The sequence below is a fragment of the Silene latifolia genome, chromosome 10 (genome assembly GCF_048544455.1).
Source record: "Silene latifolia isolate original U9 population chromosome 10, ASM4854445v1, whole genome shotgun sequence".
Lineage (NCBI taxonomy): Eukaryota > Viridiplantae > Streptophyta > Magnoliopsida > Caryophyllales > Caryophyllaceae > Silene > Silene latifolia.
Window position 1 is genome coordinate 42,576,976 of NC_133535.1, and position 24,103 is coordinate 42,601,078.

The following is a 24,103-nucleotide window of genomic DNA, read 5'->3' on the forward strand; positions in this document are numbered from 1 at the left end:
AATTAAAACTAAGGTCATACTAAGTAAAATTACATAATTCAAAAATTACATAAAATTAAAATATGACAATCATAAATAAAATGCAGCATATATGGTTTTATCTTAATAACTTGGCAAAGCAAAATTGATTTCAATTCTTGAAATATTTCGATTGAGTAGTCAAATATGAAACATGTGGGATTGAGTGGGAGTTTGAAATTATCATGTGAAGACATGAAATTTAGTGGGAGCAATCATCTTGTAAAATTTATAACTCATTACTCATTGAGAATGACGAGCTAGTACTGTCTTTCACAAAGAAGTATTTGAGTTTCAATTCTGGATGAAAATGGACTGAGATGAATCCAATCACAACATGGGATGTTGGATAGGCATTGAGATATGCACATAAAGTCAACAAGAAACGTAGGTTATTCATATCGATGAAAATAGAATTACCATAAACAGTCACGGTCATTTATTGAACCTAAGAATGGTTGATTACATGATTAAAAATTACTAATGTTTCTGCCATTAGAATAATCATGCACATGTTCTATAATGAATCATACGCTTAAGAGCATGATGAATCATTGGTAAGTCATATAAGAATCGTCATGAATTCTCGAGGAGAACAAATGAGCTATTCTAGTGTTTGAAAGAACACTCTGCTATGTGACAAGAAGTTGCACATATTGAAGTTTCGAAAACGCGTAAGGATTTATGAAAATCCTAAGCTAATTAAGCTAAAAGGATAAATAAGAAGTTTGAAAAGATACTTGGTTATAGTAAGAAGTTACTCAAAACTAGTATTTTCAAATTTGCTAGAACTTATGAGAAGTGTTAGGCTAATCATCTTGACAATTGTTGCAAGATCCTACAAAACATATACCTGGTACATTATGAGTTGGAAGAACACTTGACTAGTGCAAGTTATGTCGTCCACCATAATTCGTTTGTTATGTGATAAACAACAAGAAAGTTCTCTCAAAATAAAGAACCTAAACCTAGTTTGGGAAACTAGATATGTACTTGGTAAGATTCATGCTATGTAAGACAAACATGAAAATAAAGGAAAATGCAATTCAAGAGTTTGAACACATGGACACATGGTGTGTTAAACTCATGTTGCAAATGACTAGTGTTTACACACTTACAATATACATCACAAGGTGGTAATATGGCATTGACTACCCGAATGTGATGTCCACATTTTTCGTTTGAGTTATTATTAACTCACCTTATACTTTGTTACATCCAAACGGGTTGTAGAGACAATTGAACTCCGTTAAAGTGAACACGGATTAACATTGTATTAGCCCATAGTCACTTACATGAGGTGACGTCTCGAAGTGACTAGAGTGTGATGCGATTGATGGCAAGTTCAAGTGCCATGGAGTCATGTGAGATGACTAGTCGATCACATAGGCAGACTGTTAGGAATACTTTGTCGGGCTAATGACCGCTTATAGAGTTCTGGCAAATTTATATAGCCTAATCGTGGTGAGAGCTACTATTGTATTCTAATGAGTCAAGTCTTTGACTAAAGACTGTTCACCTAAGGTGGCACAGTTTCAGATTAACTTTGATTTATGTTACTACGACCTTCGTAAATAGGGTCAAATGGGCATATTTTGGGTTATGATGGCTGTGGCTAGTCGAAGGGAATAGTGCGATAGGAATTGTCCACCCCTGTCAGGGTTAAAACAATGTCTCAGGGCCACTCGAGGAGTAATGAACTAGAAATGCGTGGCCACGCTCGGAAGGTATCTATGGTAGATAATTCCGATCAATCAGTTAATCTTCAGATCGAGGAAACCACTCTCGATACGATCACTTGCAAGTACGACCCGAAAGACACCTTGCATTGAGTGGGAGATAGTAATAGGACAAGAGAATTGGTGACGCACACTTGTCGAGGACAAGTGGGAGATTGTTGAAATAAGTGTCCTCCGACAATAATGCGATCACAACTGTCGATCATGATGATCACATGTTTAAATCTCATATTTAAGAATACATGAGGGATGTTATATTTTACAGTCAACTGGTCCACACATATCGGTAATGATTGGCTGACTAGAGTTTGACATTACTGTCGTGCGACGGTGGTGATCAGTTGATCCCCTTAGGTCATACCTATAGGGAAATACTCTTAATTGATTATTTAATTAATCATATGCCGATACGAGTTAATTAAATTGCTTAAAATTGACGGATGATTTTGTGAGTAAAATTAATGTGTCTCATTGTAATTCGATTAAATAAGATACGTATTAAGTAATCAAATTGTTTTATTACTTAGATAAAATTATTGTTTACAAAACAATTGAAATTGAATGAATAATTTATTATAAATACAAGATGTTGTAATTTATAATTTGATAAACTATTTTGGTACAAGTAATCAAGAATTACTAGTTAAATTTTGTATGTGACATATTTTATTAATATGTTGATTTTTAATATGATAAAAATACATTATAAGTGTAACATGTCATGTAACATGTGACACATGACAAAATTGAAAAATGACAAAATAAAATGAATCTTCCATTTTATGTGTATGTACCGAAAATGGGGAGGGTTAGGGTTTTAAATTGTGTTAATTATTTTAAATAAAAAAAAACACAATGATTACTCTACATGTAGCCATGCAACCCTATAGCTCTTGAGAAGAGAAATTTGTGCATGCATTGGCCTCTATTACTCCCCCCTCCCAACCGGTTTTTCATGCAAGAAAATGCCAATGGTTTTCCTATATAATTATTCATTACTCCAACATATTATTTTCTAGTGTTAGAAAATATAATCTCTCTACATTTTGTGAAATTTTTAGAGTAAGAAATACACACAAAATCCTCTCCTCTTAGCCGAAATAAAGGAGAACAAAATCAATATTTTGTGTCTAAATTTACGCTTGTTTTAATTGATACTAGTCCAATTTTAATTAAAATATTAAGGGTATTCCTTGGATATAAGCTTTTGGGAGAGGTTCTAATTTGAACCTTTGTTCATCCATTGTTGGAAAGCTCAAAACTAACAAGAAGGAGATCTTGTTGGTGCCCAAAAATCTGAAACACAAATGTAAGAAGTGACGATTTCTTCTCTACTTTGTTTTATATTTGCATGCATAAGATCTTGTATTTATTTTATGACCAAATAAATTAATTTATATATGAATATGTAAACTTATGAGATTAATGAATCCTAACAATTTATACTAAAGATTAGGTACAAGAATTAGGTTTACTTAGGGCTTAAATGACTATTAAGTCTTTGAGGAATCGCTCCTCTCAAGAAAAGATGCGGGTCTCCTTTTAGCTAGTCTTTCAAAAAATATACGCATCTTGAATGGAGAAAGAAGAGGACGTGCTGTACTGGGCAGGAATCCGAGCGGCCAAGGTGTAGGGACGCTCGCCAGTAGCAGGGGGAGATGAGCGGATCAAGCACGGGACGCTCGGATCTTAAGGCAGTATTTTTCTTCATTCTTGTCTGTCAAACAATCCGAGCGTCTTGAAGGGGGGGACGAGCGTCCTGTAGCAGACGAGCGGATTGGGTCTCGAGACGAGCGGATTGGTGGACAGCTTCTTTGTTTGAGCTCAGATTGTAAAACGGACGTCATTTTCTCATCCGGACTCCTATTGGAGTGATTCAAAAGCCTAGATCACTTGATTTTTCGATGCCGTTATATCTAGCATACTTTTAGAGCCAAAGGAGCAACTCTCGGTTTGGTTCCGAGGAATTTCTTCTTGTAATGCCTTCCTTCTCGTCATCCTTGCTTTTAAGCCTATGAGCCTTCTATATACTCTTTATTCCTACATCCTTGGTCACCATTCTTGCCTCCTCTTCATACTAGTCCATCTAATATCATCAATAAGCTTCCAAATATGCACGAGAGACGGGAATTTATGCCTTATTATCTCCCTTCCAACAAAACATACGAAATGCACTAGGAAAGCAAAATAGGAAGGAATTGACGGATAAAATGGTCATGAAATGTTATAATAGTATGCAAAATCGGTTCAATTAGGGAACTAAATGTGCGCAATTATGAGTCACATCAAATATACCTAAACCGAACCTTTACTCGTCCCGAGTAAAGAGGTGACAAAAACTAGACCTTTATTTAAACTATCCTACAAATATAGCCGATGTGAGACAATTAGCGGGTCTCACTCCGCCCCTTCAACTTACAACAAAACAATCATGAGGTAGGATTCCTTCTTGCAAGGCAAGGTGGGGCTTGCCAAAATGGCGACACATCCAAGCATTAAAGCACACAAAATCAAGTAATGGATGCATCTACAAAAGAATAGCCACTTTCCTCATCTAAGTGGCGGAAATTATCTAAAGGGGAAGCAATTCAATGGTACACACTCCTTCATAGATGTAATTTCTTCAAACTACTAAGCCTAGAAGGATACCAATAAATCACCTCAAAGTTGTGTCAAGCTAGGGTACCTTTGTCCTCAATCGTTAAATGCTTTTGTCAAGAATAGACTCCCTATGGTGTTAGAAGCACTGGAGGATCGCGGAATTCCCCCTCTTGCCTAGACAAGAAGAAGGATCGTCCCCTCTCTACCATGCACAAAAGTGGATACGATGGATAAAGGGATCGATAGTATTTGAGTTTCATTTGGGAGTTTGCTTTTGTTGTTTGTTTTTCCCCCCAATTTCTTGTGGCATTTGACATTTGGGAGCATTTTCTTTTTGCCATTTCTTTTGATGTTTGGTATTTCAATACTTGACAACTTTTTGCATTTTCTTTTGAACATTTTCAAAGTCACCCCAATTAGTAACGAGGGAGCCTTATATTTGAAGCATAGGAGTTTTTATTTTTGTTACTCCTCTTTTCTTTTGATGCAATTGCAAACATTTTCAACTTTTCATTTCAATTCTTGAACTCAAATTTGAACAGATTTTTGTGCCCATTCCCTTTGATGAAAAAAATGTATGGTAGAACATGGATGAATGATGGTTGCATGGTTTCAAGGGTCACCTTGGAATAAACGGTAGCCAAGGAGTTATCACACCACAAGGTACTCTTGACTAGGCCTTAATCCATGGGTCAAATGATACTAGCATGACACATCCTAAGGTGTTTTACAAGTATTCTAAAAAGCAAAGTCTTAAGAAGAAAAAGCATCTACTAGGGCCTATATACACTTGTCAAGCTTCCCAAATAGACGGTTTCACAAAATTTTTCTAACATGCAAACCACATGCTATGATGCAACTATCATTTATACAACCTAATGCATATGCTTCTACCAACTAATATGCCAAATAATCTAAATGCAAGTCCTATAATCACATTGTTTATACCGCATCAATCAAAATAAAGCCACATAATCATTAACATAAAGAGGAAAAAGGAGATTGGAAAGATCATACCATGCGGTCTTCAATATCCTCATGTCTCGGGTATGGCGTAGTCGATCAATGTGAAAAAGGATAGACACACACAATATATACAAACACAATATCTACAATTCTACACTAAAAAGGAATGAACATGTTTTTGATTTTTTCAATTTTTCAAATTTTTATGGTTTTTTTGATTTTATGAAATAAAAGAACATATTTTTGTATTTTTCAAAAAAATTCAATTTTTATCATTTTTGGAATATAAATTCCCATCCCCCACTTTATTTTGGACATTGTCCTCAATGTACATGTAGGAGTAGGAATGAAAAAGAAATACATGTTTTTGGATTTTTAAAGTTTTTATGGAAATTGAAGTGCAAATGCAATGTTATGAATGAATGCATGCTCTAACTAAATGCAATTCTATATGACATATATAACAAATGAATGCAATCTACACTATACTAGATGATGCATGATTTCTAGTAACCTATGGTCATCTATGATCCAACCTCCCCAAACCGATTTAAATACTATTTCTAGTGTAAAAAAGAATAGGATTGGTCATTAGTGACTATGCATGAATTCTAGTCTATATGCAACTATCTACATGAATCATGTGAGATATATTACAATGCAACTATATTATATAAACTAACTAATGTAAATGCAATATGAAATATAATACAAATGCAAGCTAAATGTATATGTATATAACTAAATGCAAGTGTAAATATAATGCAAAGTCAAAGTAAAGGGTATCTTACAAATGGTGGTTTGAGGTAGGACTCCACCAAACTCATTCCTTGTTGCCATGGCTATTGATATTGTCCATGTTGCTCAATGCTCTCAAAGGCTTGAGCACAATCCTCAAATAAGCAAACATAGAACCATGACCACTTCAAAATGCAATAGAGCCAATCCTCCACAAGGGGCTTTTCATTGAAATTTCTCCCCTTCATCTTGGCCTTTTCATCATAGCCTTTTTGGCTCTCCAATTTAGCAAGCTTAAAATTCTTGTCATCGGGAGGCTTCCATTCTCTCCCGTCTCCCTCAAATATGGTGATAACATTTGAATTTATCAATCCTTCAAGAGTAGAAAGAGAATTCTCATAACAATGATGATGAGGTAGCTTTGGAATTGAGATTGTGGGTGCCAAGTCTCCACAAGTAAGCTCATTTGCAATTTTGTTCTTGAGCTTTTCCACCAAGTACCCTTTATATGATGATTTGACTTTTTGGAGAAGATCCACCATATCATCTCCAACAATCATAGGTTCCATGGTGGGTGCAAAAAGGTCTTCATGGTCAATAGGAAAGAGACATCCATCTTCCTCATGGAAGCATACCTCAAACTTCTCAAGAATGGGGTCCTCAAGTGAGGCAATATCACAACTCCCTTCATCTTCTTCATTCCATAAGTCCTTGAAAGACACATATTCCGTATAAGCTTCTTCTATAAGCTTGTCATTATCACTATCTTCATATGAATCATAAATGGGGGCTTCACTCTTCTTCAATAATTCTTCCTTCACCATCTCAATATTCACATCAAAAGATACACCTTCATACTCACAAAGGTTAAGAGTATTTGGCTTACTCAACCTCAAATCTTCCTCATCAAACACAACACTTTCATACTCACAAGAGCTCAAGGAGATTGGCTCTTCCCACTTGTCATCAAAGGTAACTCCTTCAAACTCGCATTCATAATCTAAGGAATGGTGAGGGGTAGTTATTTGGGCTTCCTTCATTTGGGTAATTTGAATCTCCAACTCCTCACCTTGGGTAACAATGTCTTGAAGAACATTGTCCCTTTTTTGGCTCTCTTCTAGCATTTGTTTGAAGAAGTTTTGTTGATCTCCCATCATTTGGAGAATCACATTTTGAATGGGTTCATCTTCTTGTTGTGGGCATGTGTGAAAGTGGTTGTATTGTGGCAATTGAAAGTCATTATGAAGTAGGTATTGAGTGGGTGGTTGTTGTGGATATTGGATGTGGTGATTTTGGTGGGAAAATTTGGGGTAGTGGTTAGGATTTTCATTGTACAAATAGTAAGGTAGGTTTATATTGACTTGCTTCTCAAACTCCCCATACCCATAATTATACTCAAAAGATCCACCACATACTCCATATGTCAAGTCTTGGGTTATCATAGCTAAGACAAAGAAACAACTACAAGTATGGAAACTACACAAAAATGGTAAGAACAATTCTTGAGGAACAAGTTCCTCAAGGTTAAAGCACAATTAAAATAGACAAATAAGTGAGAACTTAATCACATAGCACCGTCCCCGGCAACGGCGCCATTTTTTGACGTGAGTGTGTCGTTGTACACCCAATCAAATCACATTTATAATATTCAACAAACATCTAGTTAGCGGTAAGTCGAGGTCGATCCATGGGACGGTGTGCTTTGGGTTCTAAGTCTATCTATCTCGATTTATGCTAGTGTCACAATTTGTTTGGGTTTGTAGTTGTGTCCTAGACTAATGCAAGTAATAAAGTAAATAAAGGTGTAAACAAGTATTAAAGGGGACTAGGATGTCATGGGGTCATAGGGGATTAATGGGAGTTGATCATACAAACATGTTTACAAAGTTGCAAGCAATTAATGTTGTAGAGGAACCGAGTTGGTTTATGTCTTACGGTTCATAGGAAGAGTTGGGTACCGGAGCCGAATCGATTAGATTGTACAACACCTACAAGTCGACTTAATTTCCTCCTATTCAACTTCTATGCATGGTCTAACAAGACTCGAGTTGGTTTATATCTTACAAGTCTTGTTTAAGTAGATAAGAGATGGGTAAAAATGCAAGGATTCATAGGCTTAGCATTTCATCAAACATAACATGTGCATAGGTTGACATCACAACAAGCAAGCAATTTAATTATGAAAACATATTAGATTAAGCATGATTAATCTCATGTTGATTTCCCCTAATTACCCATTAATCCTAGTTAAGAGACTACTCACTTATTATCATGGTAAACATGTCATTAATGGTGACAATCGTCACAACACGTGTAAACATGATAAGAGAATAAGGAAATAAACAATAAAGAGTAAAGGGTAAAAGAATTATACCAAACTTAAGATAATCCAAATAATAAAGCAAAGAATAATAGAAGAAACTTGATTGATTGATGAAGAGTTGTCAATTCTTCAATAATAATCCAATAATCTTCAATTACCCAATAATAAACTTGAATAATAAACTTGAACAATAATTAAGAAAAGATTAATGTGTAATTTTTGGAAAGATTAAAGAGTAATCTAATCTAATCTACTCCTAATCTAATCTAAGAGGAATTTCTAATATGGGAACTTGGTTAAGAGAGCTTGGTCCCTTTGATTATTACAAGTGGGGTATTTATACTAAAGATTATTACAAGTGGGGTATTTATACTAAAGTCCTTGAGGAATCGCTCCTCTCAAGAAAAGATACGGGTCTCCTTTTAGCTAGTCTTTCAAAAATATGCGGATCTTGAATGGAGAAAGAAGAGGACGTGTTGTACTGGGCAGGAATCCGAGCGGCCAAGGTGTCGGGACGCTCGTCCAGTAGCAAGGGGAGACGAGCGGATCAAGCACGGGACGCTCGGATCTTAAGGCAGTGTTTTTCTTCATTCTTGTCTGTCAAACAATCTGAGCGTCTTGAAGGGGGGGACGAGCGTCCTGTAGTAGACGAGCGGATTGGCGGACAGCTTCTTTGTTTGAGCTCAGATTGTAAAACGGACGTCATTTTCTCATCCGGACTCCTATTGAAATGATTCAAAAGCCTAGATCACTTGATTTTTCGATGTCGTTTCATCTAGCATACATTCAGAGCCAAAGGAGCAACTCTCGGTTTGGTTCCGAGGAATTTCTTCTTGTAATGCCTTCCTTCTTGTCATCCTTGCTTTTAAGCCTATGAGCCTTCTATATACTCTTTATTCCTACATCCTTGGTCACCATTCTTGCCTCCTCTTCATACTAGTCCATCTAATATCATCAATAAGCTTCCAAATATGCACGGGAGACGGGAATTTCTGCCTTATTATCTCCCTTCCTACAAAACATACGAAATGCACTAGGAAAGCAAAATAGGAAGGAATTGACGAATCAAATGGTCATGAAATGTTATAATAGTATGAAAAATCGGTTCAATTAGGGGACTAAATGTGCGCAATTATGAGTCACATCAGCGGGATTAGGTGTTCGATCAAAAGAGCTTCCTAATACGTACCCTCACTCCTTACTCCAGATCTCTGTGAATATCCGTGTTCATTGGCATCCACGAGAGTCATTCTAGACATAGAATGCTAAGGGTAATGAGTTCTTAGTGTCTATGTCATCACTTTGTGTCTTGACATGACACGAGATATTCGAACGGTTCCAATTTCTCATAAAAATTGGTGGCGACTCCACAAATGCAAACGCTTGCTTTCCCAAGCGCCCTCGTGGGCCCGCGTCCACAACACTAAAGTGTGTAGACCTGCTAGAATACCCATCGCAATAGGTATTCCACTCCGCCAGTGGGGACCGCGGCGTTGCCACCTAAGTCCCACTCAAAACTGTAGAGCGAATAACCCAATGACCATAAATGTGCACATCCCCTTGTGACGGGAACCACAAGAGGCGAATCAAGGGCGTGTAGTCATTCCCGCAAATGACTCCACTTAGCCGAGTGCGCACCTCACGAACCACATACAATTACAACCAAAAACCACAATACGGATAATCATGCCAATACCAAGAAATTTAACCATAAAGATAATCATATGGTTCAACCACCACAGAACTTAAATCAATTATACAATAACCGAGTAGGGAAAACCCTACCTTTTCGCAATCCGCTATAACTGCAGCCAAACATACAATTGTACAAGAGTACCACATCGTCACCTACAACAATAATCAACAACTATACATCATAATCCAATTTCTACCCAAAACCCCCAAATCACTCAATTAGGGTTAGACCAAACTAAACGAATCAACATAAAAACAACCAAAGGAACTTACTCAAATACCGACGATTGCAAAGGTGTAAAAATACCCAAAAGTTATGAACCCTAGCTTTAGATTTGATTGTAAAAGGTGGAGAGGTTGAACGTCGTTGAAGATTTGTAAAACCCTTTAAGAATAAAAAGTAGAATGAAAAGAAACTGACGAAATAACCTTTAAATGCCTCTTCCACTTTTACTATCAAACCGCGATAAAAACCAGTAAATAAACCGACACTCGATCGAGTAACTCATGTACTCGATCGAGTATGCCCTACTCGATCTAGTTGCCTCCATTCGATCGAGTACACTCAGATCAGAACGTACTCCAGAACCCACATACAACTTACTCGATAGAGTACCTCTTACTCGATAGAGTACCCTAAGACCAGAATACCCGAGATATTACAGTCTTCCCTCCTTAAAAATGAACTTCGTCCCCGAAGTTCAAACCCAACCTATAAAACATGTACACCTAACACTAACTCCACCAACTATGCCTACCTCCATAACGCGGCTCACGATATCGTATCAACTATACCATAGCCTCTCGACACTAACTACATAATACTACCTCCACAAATGTCGTTAACTCCGTCTCACTAACATATTATCCACTAGCAAACCCAATACTAAGACAATCCACCAAACAAGATCAACCACCAAAACGGAATGTTACATTCTACCACCTCAAAATGAATTTCGTCCTCGAAGTTTACTCACATTCATAAACATCATACTACTACAAGCACTGCCATGACCTTTAATAATATCAACCACAACACAAATTCATCCTTTATTCTACACCAAAACTCAAATTTCCAAATATACTGCAACATGTACAACCATCTAACTCTCTTTGTCGCATCCTACTCCTCTTAAGAGAAATGTTACGTCCTCGTAACCCACTAATAATATATCCTTAGCTATTTCTTCTCATTATCCTTATCACCACCGCAAGTGAACGATAACCGCCTATAACCTCAACACCTACAACCATTCCTATAACCAGGACTCTCTTTCTCTAATAGTTCTCATACCTCAAATCATTCGGCACACTACCTAACCTATACCATAAAATCCTTAGCATAACCAATATTCCAACTCTACCACATTACCGCAAAACGACATACTTCTCTATAATGCACCTATCTTCAAAATCATAACTCACGATCTACAATTGTTACACACACTCACATTAGCTCCTCACGTTCTCCTTTTATTGCCGCAAAAACTCATCCATAACTTAACATGATACCAATTCTCAACACCCCATACTTACTGCCCCAATAAAGATTACAAACCACTTGTCGCTTCCAGCTCAGCACACCCACGTTCCACAAATCACTTGCCGCAACTATGTCAACCTATGCCTCATCTAAAACAAGATCAAAAGTACTATCCAACAAAATGTCATCTCTCACTTTGGATCTTTAAAACATGATAGACCATTCCAGAATATGTTGTATGAAAAATAGATTACCTCCTCCAACATCATCAACTGCCTTTGACGCTCTAGTTTTCTTCTTAACTGCTGGTCGTCTTGCTGATTGTTTCGTTGGCATATTTATGATAATGTTTTTGTTTTTTTGTTGATTTGTGAGTAGTTTTTGGGCGTTTGATAGGAGAAGATAAGGAGAGAAAATGAAAATAAGAGAGAAGAGAAGATGAAGAGAGAAGATTTAAGGTAAGAGAAGATGAAAAAGTGGACGGTAAATGTGAAATAATTAGGTTTAGTTTGTCTTTTCAAAATTTGTGGACGTAAATGCATTGGAAAAGAGGATTTTTTAATTCTTTTTAATCCTCCATCCTGTCAAGTCCCCATAAATGGAGCCCATTTTCTCTCCATTTCCTCAAAAGAAATGGAGAGGCAAGTACCTATTAATGGTCCGGATCGTATATTGACAACATCTAACGGTTCTAAATTTACGCATAAAAATAAAGGGAAATGAGGGTGAAAGAAGAAATAATTATTTAAGGAGATTGTGAGAGGAAATTGAGAGAAAAGAAATGGAGAGGATTCATTTCCCCATAGATAATGCATAGTACACCTTCTGTCACTTCTCTACCCGTTTTAATACAAATGCTACTATTCGACCCGTTGCAAGCTTGTGACGGATATATCCGTCACAAGCAAGACTAATTGTAGCCAGTGAGGCCTGAGCCACATAATTCTTCACATTATTTGTCTGCATCAAATGCGTCTAATCCCTTTCCTGATAAGATTATGGCATTTGAGCTTGACTTATGACAATAATAGGCCGTGCCTGCCTCATTGATACGTGACCAGTATGAGCTCTGAATAGTTTTAAGGATGGGACTTTGGATTTTTTTATTATTATTTTTGGGTTTTAATTGAGATGCGAAGCCAGTATAGTATGGGGTAAAGGAATCAAACCTATTATCACAATATTTCCTTCTTAACCACTAGAATGAGACTTTGAATTGTGATGCGCACGAATCTGACAGACATAAACTGGGAGCCCAATTTCTCTCCATTTCCTAAAAAGAAATGGAGAGGCAAGTTCTTATGAATGGTTCGGATCGCATTTTGATAACATCTAACGGTTCTAAATTTACGCATAAAAATAAAGAAGAAATGAGAGTGAAGGGGTAATTATTATTATTTAAATAGATTGTGAGAGGAAATGGAGATGATCAATTTCCATAAACTGGCTACTTTTTTTAACACACTTGTCATTTTTTTATTATAAAATTATCAATTTATTTTAATCGAATCATCTCTTTCTCGAATTGTTAACTTTTCCCCAGCCGCGCAAGACGTCGGTCGCTGTACTGGGATGAAGATGTACTGCCACGTCTTCACTTGGTGGAACTACGCCTGGTAAAATAAACACCAATCCTGAAAAAAATTGGGTCAACTCATAATCTAAGACACTAACACACGCCAATTACAATAAACCGAAATACGTATAACTTAGTTTACAAAGTGCATGAAAGTTGGAAGCCTTCTTCATCGGGACACCTGTGGAGGCATGAAAAGAGAGATGGCAGGTGAAGCATAATACATCATCACAACACAATCGAGTCGATACTCAACCCGATGCATAAAAGGAGAGATGCTAGATGAAGCGTCACACCATCACATCAGAATCGTATCAATAGTGACTAGTGAGCCCTTCTCAATTGTGACAGCTCCCGGCAAATACAAGGAGCAATGCTCGATGCAGCACAGTGCTCCATCACGATGCACCAAAGTCAACAGTAAACCATGTACAGGGTTTTACAATATATAATGTTATTAATTAACCAAAAGGAGGGGAGCTATAAGCTTGTCAATAGTTTCATATGATGATTCGTTTTTAGCAGAATTCCTGACATCTGCAAACTTCTTTGAAAATGAGCACAAATGCGTGCTTAATAAATTACAAGTCAGCTTGCCAATACTGGTAAAGTATGAAACGAAATGCTACCTCTCATATATTTTTGATTTTTGAAGCATTTACTTACAATTTTCAACCGTCTTAGCATAAATCTTCTACTATAAAATACACTACTCCTGATCATAGAAAACCTGCTGATGGAATCTAATCAGATGTTCAAATTAACACCCAACAACTGTGTACTACTAAGCATTTAGCACCTCTCCTTAATCAAGATCTTCAACCAAAGAATTTGAGAGGACTCGGAAAAAAAAAGAAACAAATAAAATTCTATACACTAGTGACAAAATTTTCATCCAACCATTTACCTGAGGAAACCAGCTGCCCAGCAAGAATCAAGATCAAACTATCCATCAATAGGATCATGATTAATTAAGGATTTCAACGAGTATTGCATTCTTCGGTGCGATTCAATTAGAGGAACAAGCTTCAATAGTGACAGACAACCCACTTTCGGAATGAACTCCATTCCAATACGGTCGATTTAAATTAGGGATCGCATGACCAATTCTCAAACCATGCAACATTAGTTTCAACTCAGCTTCAACGCAAGTTAGAGAAGACTCCCCAATATATTTACAAAAGCTGAACAAGTCCTGAAATAAGAACGCGTCTCACCGAGTCAACTGAACGGCATTATTTGCGTCCACGTATGAAGCTTTAACAGCTTCTGCAGTCATTATAGCAGCTACCGCCTTTTGCTTTGCTAAATCCGCTCGACAAAGCATTCTCTGGGCATTTTCCCTTTTCAGTTTGGCAACAGTGACAGCATGTCGAGCAGCACTCGCTGCATCACGCAGCCGGAACTCGTCGAGCTCGGAGGGACCCACCTGATCATAATTATGCCTTTGAAACCCCTCAGACTGACTATATTTTTGACTGGGCCACTCGTTCCACATATTACCAGTAATTCTCTTCCCCATATTCCTCGGATTATTTGAAGGACTCGGATCATTTGACTGTGGGATAAAACATAATTTTTTTGACTTGATTTTGTAGGGCTTAGAGTAATAATTTCTCTCAAAGCCATCATTATTCAATGAAAAGTGCCCCATACTAACCCCTCCATCCCTTGGGGAAAATATGCTTATTGATCGCTGATGTACAGGAGAATAATCAGATGCCCCTTCATTGTAGGCAGAATAAATCAGTCTGTCATCTCCTAGAGAAAACCCATTCAAATTCTGACCAGCTGAGAACATTGAGTTCAAACAAATAAGTTTGAGAGTCAGTCACAATGCAAGACCTAAGAAATTGTAAAAACTTGAAGAAGAAATGTACCTGGAGAATGGAAATATTCTGGACACCCTGAAACTCCATTGGTCAGAAAACCAGTTGGAAGTTTCTTCTGTGATCTATGTTTTGACCCTCTACTGGGCACTGCTTCCAAACCTCGCGGTTTCAAGCAAAACGCAAACATGGCAGGTTTATCACCAGCTGAGGATTTATCCAAACATCCACTAGACGGGACTGATACTATTTGCTCCCACTCTTTCACTTGCTGCTGATACTTCTCCCAAAGTGGAGGCTGCATTAAGAATAAGAAACTCTCAGGACTATCATAAAAGCAACTGCACTTGCTTTCAAAGCATTTTTTTTAAAATAATGCTCAAAAATAAAAATTAGCAAAGTGGGTCTGTTTCACAAATATTCAGCAGAGCTGGGTTCACTTGGTATGGGATTGGAGGTTGGGTAAGGAAAAGAATCATCACTTTGTGTGGCGGGTATTTTTAGAACTGTCACCAAGAGTGACGTGTTTTTCTTTGGAAAAAATACACTATATGTAAGATCAGCGCTGATAAAAGAGCAGTAAAAATTAGTGCCTGAGTTGGCTTTAGCATTATATCACGATGTGTTTTCGGATTGAAATCATTTATCGTCTAAAATAAACATCAACCTGATTATTTTGCTTTATGCTATAAAGCTATTTAAAAAAAAACAGGAAACCACTGTTATAGAGTTCGAACATAGGGCCTGAATCTTATGTTGCAAGCTCAAGACTGTTGTGCCATGGCAACTTTATTTGAACATGGGGCATTGAGAAGTGTCTGATACGACTCACGACTTGCAAATAACACGCCACAGGATGCGTGTCCAACACTCCAAAACCAGACACAACATGGATACTGGACTGATATCCTCAGATTTTATTGCAACAGTATCAACTAATAGCAAGAGAAAAAGGCAGAAGGGTGTAATAAAACATTTTCAAGGAAAAATAGAGTAAGAAATGGGAAAGGAAAGAGCCGGGTTAAAACAAAAAAGAGGATAATTAAATTTCCTCTCTTCTTTTTCTGCATGGAGCACAGTTATTAGGTTGTCAAAATAAGTGGAGGTAGGTAAACTTTTTGAAACTTTATATTGGTTGTATTACCTTCCATGTGCGAAAATTTAACTACATCACTAGTTTATATTGCTGTAAATCTGTAATACATCAAATATTAATATTATTTTATAGCAGAGATGTTATAGAAAAATTATAAAGAGCTGGGATGATTTTCTATTCCAAAAAACAAGTGTCGCTCGTTTTTTTGAAATGGAATGTTACACACTCGATAACACGTCGTATCCGACACGTATCGGCGAGTAACTTAAGATTCAGTCATGTATATCCCAAAGCTCGACAAACGATAGATAATTGGCTACATCAGAAAAGGCAGAATCTCACAAGGAAAGAAAATTAGTGATTCTAGAAATGATGACAGGGTCCAACCAATTGTACCATAGACTAAACATAGGATTGTGAAAAGGACAAATCAAAGAGAGGATGGCTTCTTTGTCTACCTTAGCACTCCCATCCTAAAACAAATTACATTCACTCTTCAAATGAATTTAAAGTACACAACTATTAATACTTTATAACTTAATACGCTATGCCTGTCACAAGTGTGTAAAATTCCACTTAATCAGGCTATATAATTAATGGGGGTGGGAATACGCATAAGAGACAATATATATGTGTAGTAAAAAGCTCGAAAAAATATGTTTAAAGGTCTTCAAGATATTAAGAAAATGGACAGTGAGATTCATTTGATAGCCCAGCTAGTATAAAAAATGGAGTAGAAAGTAAAAACAGGTACAATAGAAGCAATAATATCACTTGCACTCAGATTGACGGATCCACCATATTTTTATGGTGACGACTCTTCACATTAAGAGTTCGAGTTTCAAAAACTTACTATATATTTGGAGGCTAGAGCCATATGCTTACTCCAAATTGACTTGTCTTTTCTTCTTTTTGTAGATAGGATTACCCACGATAGTTCGATAGCATAATTATCCATTTCTCATTTTGTTTAATGGGTGTCACATTTAGGATGTTTTTTGTATATGGGAATCCCTCCATGGTGTCTTCTTGTAGATGACTGTTACCTATATGATATCTTTTTGAGCATGGGCGTCACTCCCTTGGTGTCCCTTAATTAATACGATATCTTACTAGTCAGAAAAAATATCGGTCCTTCGGGAAATAAATCATATGACCCCTGACCACCTAACAGTTGCCTAACATTAACATGTGGCCCCTGACCACCTAATAGACGAGCAAAAAGCTACCCGTGCAGGAAAACACAGAAATCATAGTGTAATGTGTAGCATGAAATCAGAACCTGATTACTCTTTCAGACTCAATCATGTAATCAATGAAACAAAGAATACAAAGGGTGTCACTACCGCAGTAGTATTAGAATGTCAGAGTGACATTTAGTCTTTGGGATGAACTTCCATACACAGTTAAACATACAAACTAAACATATTCAAAAAAAAATTACTAACTGATAAAGTAATGATTAAAATAAAAGATACCTGAAGATGTCGTATCAAAGGCATTCCCTTTTTTTGTCGTTTTTCACGCCAGTGCTCATACATATTAAGAACTGTGTTGAATGGCCCAAACCCAGCCATGGCATCCTCCAGTTCATCCAAACTGAAGTGATCACATTGTTTAGCATATGCGAATTTCTCGAATGCATCCATTGTCTTCTCAAACATCTCATCTGAAACATCACCACAACCAGGATCACTAAAATCCAAGCCTCTACGTTTCTGGAGCCACTGCTCATCATCACTGTCCATGTCATACAAGACACGAGATGGATTCATGGCAATGTCGATATCGGTGTCTAATTGTCGGTGGTATTTGGAGGAAGGCCGCATGAATGGTACTTCTAGCACAGAATCAACGTTTTCTTCAATCAGACGAACCCCTGGAATGGGAATATTTTTCACAGACGCAGCACGAAGATTCCGGTTAAAACATTCTTCATGCATCTCTTTGAAAATTGTCCACTGAGACCTGTCGGTGAACTCCAAAATCCAGTCTTTCCCTCCTTTCCACATCATTGCATGAGTATAGCGGTTTGTTGTTCCAGGTTGTAAGAATTGATGCGGTTTATGTGAGTACTTTGAATCCCCTGAAATTCTTACAACAAGCCGCCATTCGTTGTGATCGACAAGCTCAAGCACAACCCTCACCCCACATTCTCTCCATCCCCGATCACCAACAGTGACCAAACAATTTCCATCACACGATAACAATCCCGTATTTCTTTTTGAACTGCCAAAGACATCCGATGTTTTATTCGCATTCGCTCTTCTAATGCGTTTATGGGAAAACCCTGTTCCATGATGGAAACTATTCTTACAGTTGTGAACATTTCCACCAAGTAGCACTGAATATGAAACTTGAGTCCGTGGTTTCCTAGGCCCATTACCAAAACCATTATGAATGAAGTTTGGTTTTCTATCAGACCAACCAGGAGAAAGACATGCAGATGTTGTAGGACTTAAATCACCATTTCTAGAGTTGTGAAACAAAATTTGAGTGTCACCTGGAGTGCACACACCACCATCATTGCTAACCACAGCTGAATCAACAGGATGTTGAACATTTTCCAATTCGGCATCAGCCACACTTCCACTGGAGATGAAAGAGGGAATTTCAGTTAACAAGTTTGCCTTAGGGCCACATCCAATCTCAGGGTTAACTGATGAAAGCTGGTTGTCGGCAGATATATGCTCTTCTGACATAACACAGTTCTCAGACTCGGTTATTCCAGCTGTCATATTGTCTGTCTGAGCTATTTCTCCATTTTCAGGTAAGTCAAAAGAACTGCAAGAAGGTTTTGCAGTTACTCCATCAATGTCTCCAGATAAAAGATTGTCACCAAGGTCTGGAAATACGCAAGACTCCAAGCTCGATTTGCTGCTCAGCAGAGATCCTGAGCTAAATCCCATTGAAACAGTACAGCTCATAGAATTGTCTTTGCCAACAAGCCTATCTACACCAGCTATCTCCCCATAATCCTCAGAACAATCCACTAATGATATCAGATCTTGCTCCCCAATGCTGGAGGATGATATGCTACGTTCCATCAAAAGTTTCAAATGCAGACTAATAAAAAATTTAGGGGCAGCAGCATATGATAGAGCAAAAGGAGGGAGCTTTTCGTCACTGTCAGAAGTAACATGGCTCAACTTGACAGAAGATTGTTTAGGGGGCTTGCTCAGACCCTGCGGTCTAGGTCTCTTCTGAATGCTCTGATAACAGACAAAAAACCCATATTTCAGAGAGGCCGTCGATAAGAAAACAAAATAGTCTTTTTCTATTAGAATATATGATACATCAGCACTCAGGCTTATGAAAGCAAAAGAATAAAGCGTAGCATAAAAAACAATCAAAAGAAACACAAGCAAAGAATTAGTACCACCATGAAAAACAGAGATGTATTTGACAGCAAGAAGAACTACCATGCAGTCAGTTAGACGCACATCATTCTTGTAAACAATAAATGTGGAAAAATTCAAGTATATTGGTAACACCTGGGAGTCATGATGTCACTTATGTACAAAAGGATATTGCAGTCGAACTGCCAAAGATTTTATACCGTCAAGTTGGCAAGCACAAATATTAGCTATAAAAGTACAAAATAAACATACAATTACATAACACAAGTCAAAGGAAATCTTAACAATCTCATGTCATAACTATAGCAATAATACGTGGACATGTAATGCTCGAACGTATGGCACGAACTCGAGTCGAAAGCTCTCTAAGAATGGTTAATCAGTAATAAACGATGCATTTGTCAACATGTAACTTTCTACAAAGATCCAACCAATCCCAATAAGTAATATACAAATGATCTTTCGGCTAATTCATGGCATTAGATCAGTGTCTCAACACGACTACACTGCATTGTGACCCACGTTGTTGATTTACTTATGCCTTCCTATCCTTGGGTCTTCTCTTTGTGGCACTTACCACTTTCTCTTTTAGGCTTGAGTTGGATTCACTCTCATAAGCTTTTAAAGACTTCTTTTTACATGGAAGAGAAAGGTGAAAAGGGATCGGATAAGCACAATTTAGAAGATAATTCCTTTAGCTAAATGGTGGAGTACTTGGATTAAACGGCATCATCAAATTTTTGACGATGTTGCCTCTATGCGCCATTAGTTAATTCAGTTCAAATTGTTTATAGTCAGAGCCAAGTGAATTTTCTTCTTTTTGCAATAAGATCACTCATGACAGCTTGGGGGTTTACGCTCCTTGCTCTCCTTTTGTAAACGAGTGCACCCCCTTTGGTGTCTTTTTGTAAATGGGCATTACCCACCAGGTGTTTTTTAGTTGATATAATGTATAATTAATAAAAAAATATTAACACGGCTGCATATTTATGGCACAACACCGAACACCCTGCTGTAAGGGCTTGACAATCGATTCCAAAAATTTTAATACCATAGGCATAAATGCACTACAGATATTATTAAAGCAAATAATTAATTTCTAAAAAAAAAAAAAGAAAACTAGTTATGTAAAATGGAATAGAAATACCCCGCTCTAGAGAATTCTTTTCAAGGTGATGCCTGACATGAGGAAATACAAAGCTCGACGTCTCAAAAGCAGCACAATTACTACCTAAATACTAAAAAGAAGTTTATCTGTTCCTCGTCCCCAATTTTGTTGAAATAACAAAAACGTAAGTCAACAAGAAAGTTAAAGACTACCAGGGATAATTCACCTACATCAATAATTTCATTCTGTTTCACTTGCAGTCCCATTCTTAATCAGGCAGTTACATAAGATAATAATGTGAGAAGTATGAAATAAGACAGACTTTCTTACCATGGCAGAAAGGTGCTTGTGAGGCGAAGAGATTAAGGGTAACTGACGGCCATTTTGTAGAGCCAAGATGTTTCCATAAGTGCATTCAGGTGGAGGCAGCTGTTTGATGGCAACGCAGTGCTTGCTTAATTTTCTATCAAGGTATGACCACTTAGAACTCGCTACCTTGGTGAAGTAGTAAAATGTGAAAACAAGCTGCTTGGCCAAAGATCGCAGGCCAGAAAATTGAAACCTGATAGAAGTTACAGGAAGTTGCTGACCAACAAAACTTTCTCTGTGATTGGATTGAAAGACCACCAAAACTAAAAAGACAAATGAGACAGCTTGCATCAAGCAACCTTCAAACAAGAGGAACCGCAAACCAACAGTATTATCAACAAACAAAATCTCCAAACGGACCATACGTGAAACAGAGATTAAGGTTCCATGCTGTTGCATGAACATGAAGTTGTAACCTCCAAATAAATTGTCGCCAACAGATGCAGGTAAGCTTATTTTACACCTAAGCGCCTTTAGACTTGTGATTGGAATAAACAACTTCAAACGCCCAGGACAATCGATGTCCCAAATAAGTTCATTAGAACCCAAATTCTTATGACGCCAACCAAATTCAACCATGGATTGTAACATGTCCAGTCCAAAGTCCGGAGAATCAACAAAATCAGAAGCAGTCTCAAAAACAGGGACCTCCTTGGAAAACTGACGCAAGTCTGGAACATTTATATCAGAAGATTGTTGGCCTCTCTTCTGAAACCTTCTTCGATAATAAACTATAGGGGAACTACTGTTTTTAGAGAGAACCTTGTGCTCAAGAAGTTTTATGTCCATCATAGATGCATGTGAATTATTCGACACAGCAGAGCCACAAACTAGGTTATCTACATTAGGTCCAGAAACATTAACCTCCGGGCTTTCCATCAATTTGCTTTTTCCCTCACAATCCAAGGGCAAAGACGATTTCGCAGATTCATGAGTTCTCTGCTTCTTCCTTACTCCAAATGGTGGTGATTTGTGTAAGGAAGAGCTACCTAGCCATGAAATAATAGGCTCAGACTCCATATAGCTGTTACTTTTTTTCTTCTTATTAGAGGTCTCTGCCCTCTTTCCCTTTCCTGAATGTTTGTCCTGTGTTGTTGGTCGTTTCCTCACAAGCTTCTCAGGCACTTCACTTGGAAGTAAAAAAAGCTTGAACTTCTCGTTTTGGAGATCAACCCATTCTTCATCACGATCATCATATTTAATATGATGAAGCTTCTTCTCAGCGTTGTAACCTGTTACATGCCCAGTGTACCAACTCTTGTCTAACGGCCAGAATACCATGATCCTCCGATTAAGTACCCAATAACAGTCAAAATCCCTGGACAGAACTTCATAAAAATGACGCCGTTTTCTCGAGAGACTCTTCCCTTTTTGTTGATCCATGGCCCTAAGAGCTCTGGCTTCGCCATCGCTTGACGCCATATTAGACTCAGCTAAAGTTGTAGGATGAGTGATATCAAATTTGTAATTTGAAGAAAGAGTGGGAGATGATCCGTTCGCAAAAGACTCTCTAGAAATCTTACCACCAGAAGAGAACATTGTGCAGCTAGGATCAAACCGAGATGAAAGCATTCTGGCTGCATTTGCCTCAAGATTCTCCTCATCATCCTGAGTCTCATCAAGGATCATGCTAGAGTCATTAGAAAACTGCTCAATTCCTCTAGACATCCTGATTGCTGCTAATCTGGTTTCTTTCACTTTCTTACGAAGTCTTTTCGCTTTCTTTATCAATGAATCACTATTTTCTTTATGTATAGGTGATTGAGAATTTTCTCTCTTCAAACGCTCAACCAAGCCACACCCACTCAAACTGATTTCTCTATGGTCATCAGATTCAATTTCCTTTTTCACATTCCCAATAACTCCATCACTGAAATCTCCTTCAGAGACTCCATTTTGAGGCAATTCCCCATTACTGTTGCCATTGTGAAGTAAACCTCCATCTGTATTGCCATTCTCATTTCCCTTGCCATTAACCAAACTCGCTATACTGCCCGAAACTTCCTCCTGATTTGATGCCAGAGCAACATCAAACTTCTTCCTCCGGACCAAGTCTCGGGGTCGTTTGGGTATATACACATTCCCATCCAATTTAAGCGAAATGCCACTTAAACCACCATCACCGCCACCACTACTCCCTTTCTTATCGTACCCCAATTCCGCCTTACCAGAGTCAGGGGACGATAAGCTTATGTGAGCCTTACCTACTTGACCGACACTCTTCTTATTCTTCCTTTCCGACAATAAACTTTTCAGCAACACCTCTTTTTTACTCTTTTTCCTAACCTCGTTTAGCCCCTCAGAATCTAGTTTCCTCTTAACACCATTATTCTTACTGCCACGACTCCTCAAAGTACGTACATCATACACCCTTTGAGTGCGTAACGACTCAGATTTCATACCATTTTTCGTACCATGCGAATTGTTTTTTCTGTGTTCCATTCAACATGAAATTACTCAAGTAATTTCAGCCTACATATGCTAAATTCTGAGCCTACATGTCCGGAACCAACATTTCAGATCTGATAACACAAAATGCAACAAATAATCAAACACAATTTAAGAATCATCACTAAATTAACACAAAAAGATAACCTTTAGCATCACATCACACACTGCTCTCAAGATATCTACCCTAAAAATCTCCAATTTTAACAAAAATCAATTCAATTAACTCGAGTTTAAACCTCATGTTATACTAATTTTATGATTAAAAACAATGAGTACCTGAAATATCGATCACTTCAGGAGATCAATGGCGATCAAAGACGAAATACATGAAATATTGCGAATATATGAGAGATTTCCGGCAGTTTCCCCAAATTAATTTCACAAAATCGCAACTAATTTTAAATTTTCCAGATGGAATGAAGAGCTAGGGTTTCGTTTCTGAGGGGCATTAGAAGAGAGGGAAGGTAATTGGAAATTAGAATTTGGGGGAAAAAACGAATAATAAAGTTAAAGAAAAGGTAAAAAGAAAATACAATTTCGGCACTATATAATCTAGACCGTTGATGTGTAAATTTAGGTGTTAGTTAGGGTGTATGGACGGCTAATATTTGAAGTTTTGATGGGGCCACCTTGTAGTAGTTAAAATGAGCCTTTAATTGAGTAAAAATATTCACATTTATTTTTGTAAAAAAAAAAATTAAAAACAATACTCAAAAAACAAAAAAAGAACTCAGTTTTGAATCTGAGCGAAC

At 37.5% G+C, this 24,103-nt stretch overlaps 1 protein-coding gene across 1 annotated transcript; it reads right to left on the reverse strand.

The window, feature by feature from the left end:
• Nucleotides 1-13,742: 13,742 nt before the first annotated feature.
• LOC141605554 (uncharacterized) lies at nucleotides 13,743-23,898 on the reverse strand. Its single transcript, XM_074424376.1, has 5 exons — nucleotides 23,628-23,898; nucleotides 20,862-23,422; nucleotides 17,543-19,276; nucleotides 15,020-15,266; nucleotides 13,743-14,930 (listed from the first exon to the last, which is right to left on the reverse strand). The coding sequence occupies exons 2-5, from the start codon at nucleotides 23,340-23,342 to the stop codon at nucleotides 14,353-14,355; spliced, it is 5,040 nt and encodes a 1,679-aa protein (XP_074280477.1). The 5' UTR covers nucleotides 23,343-23,422; nucleotides 23,628-23,898; the 3' UTR covers nucleotides 13,743-14,352.
• Between the last annotated feature and the right edge of the window lie 205 nt (nucleotides 23,899-24,103).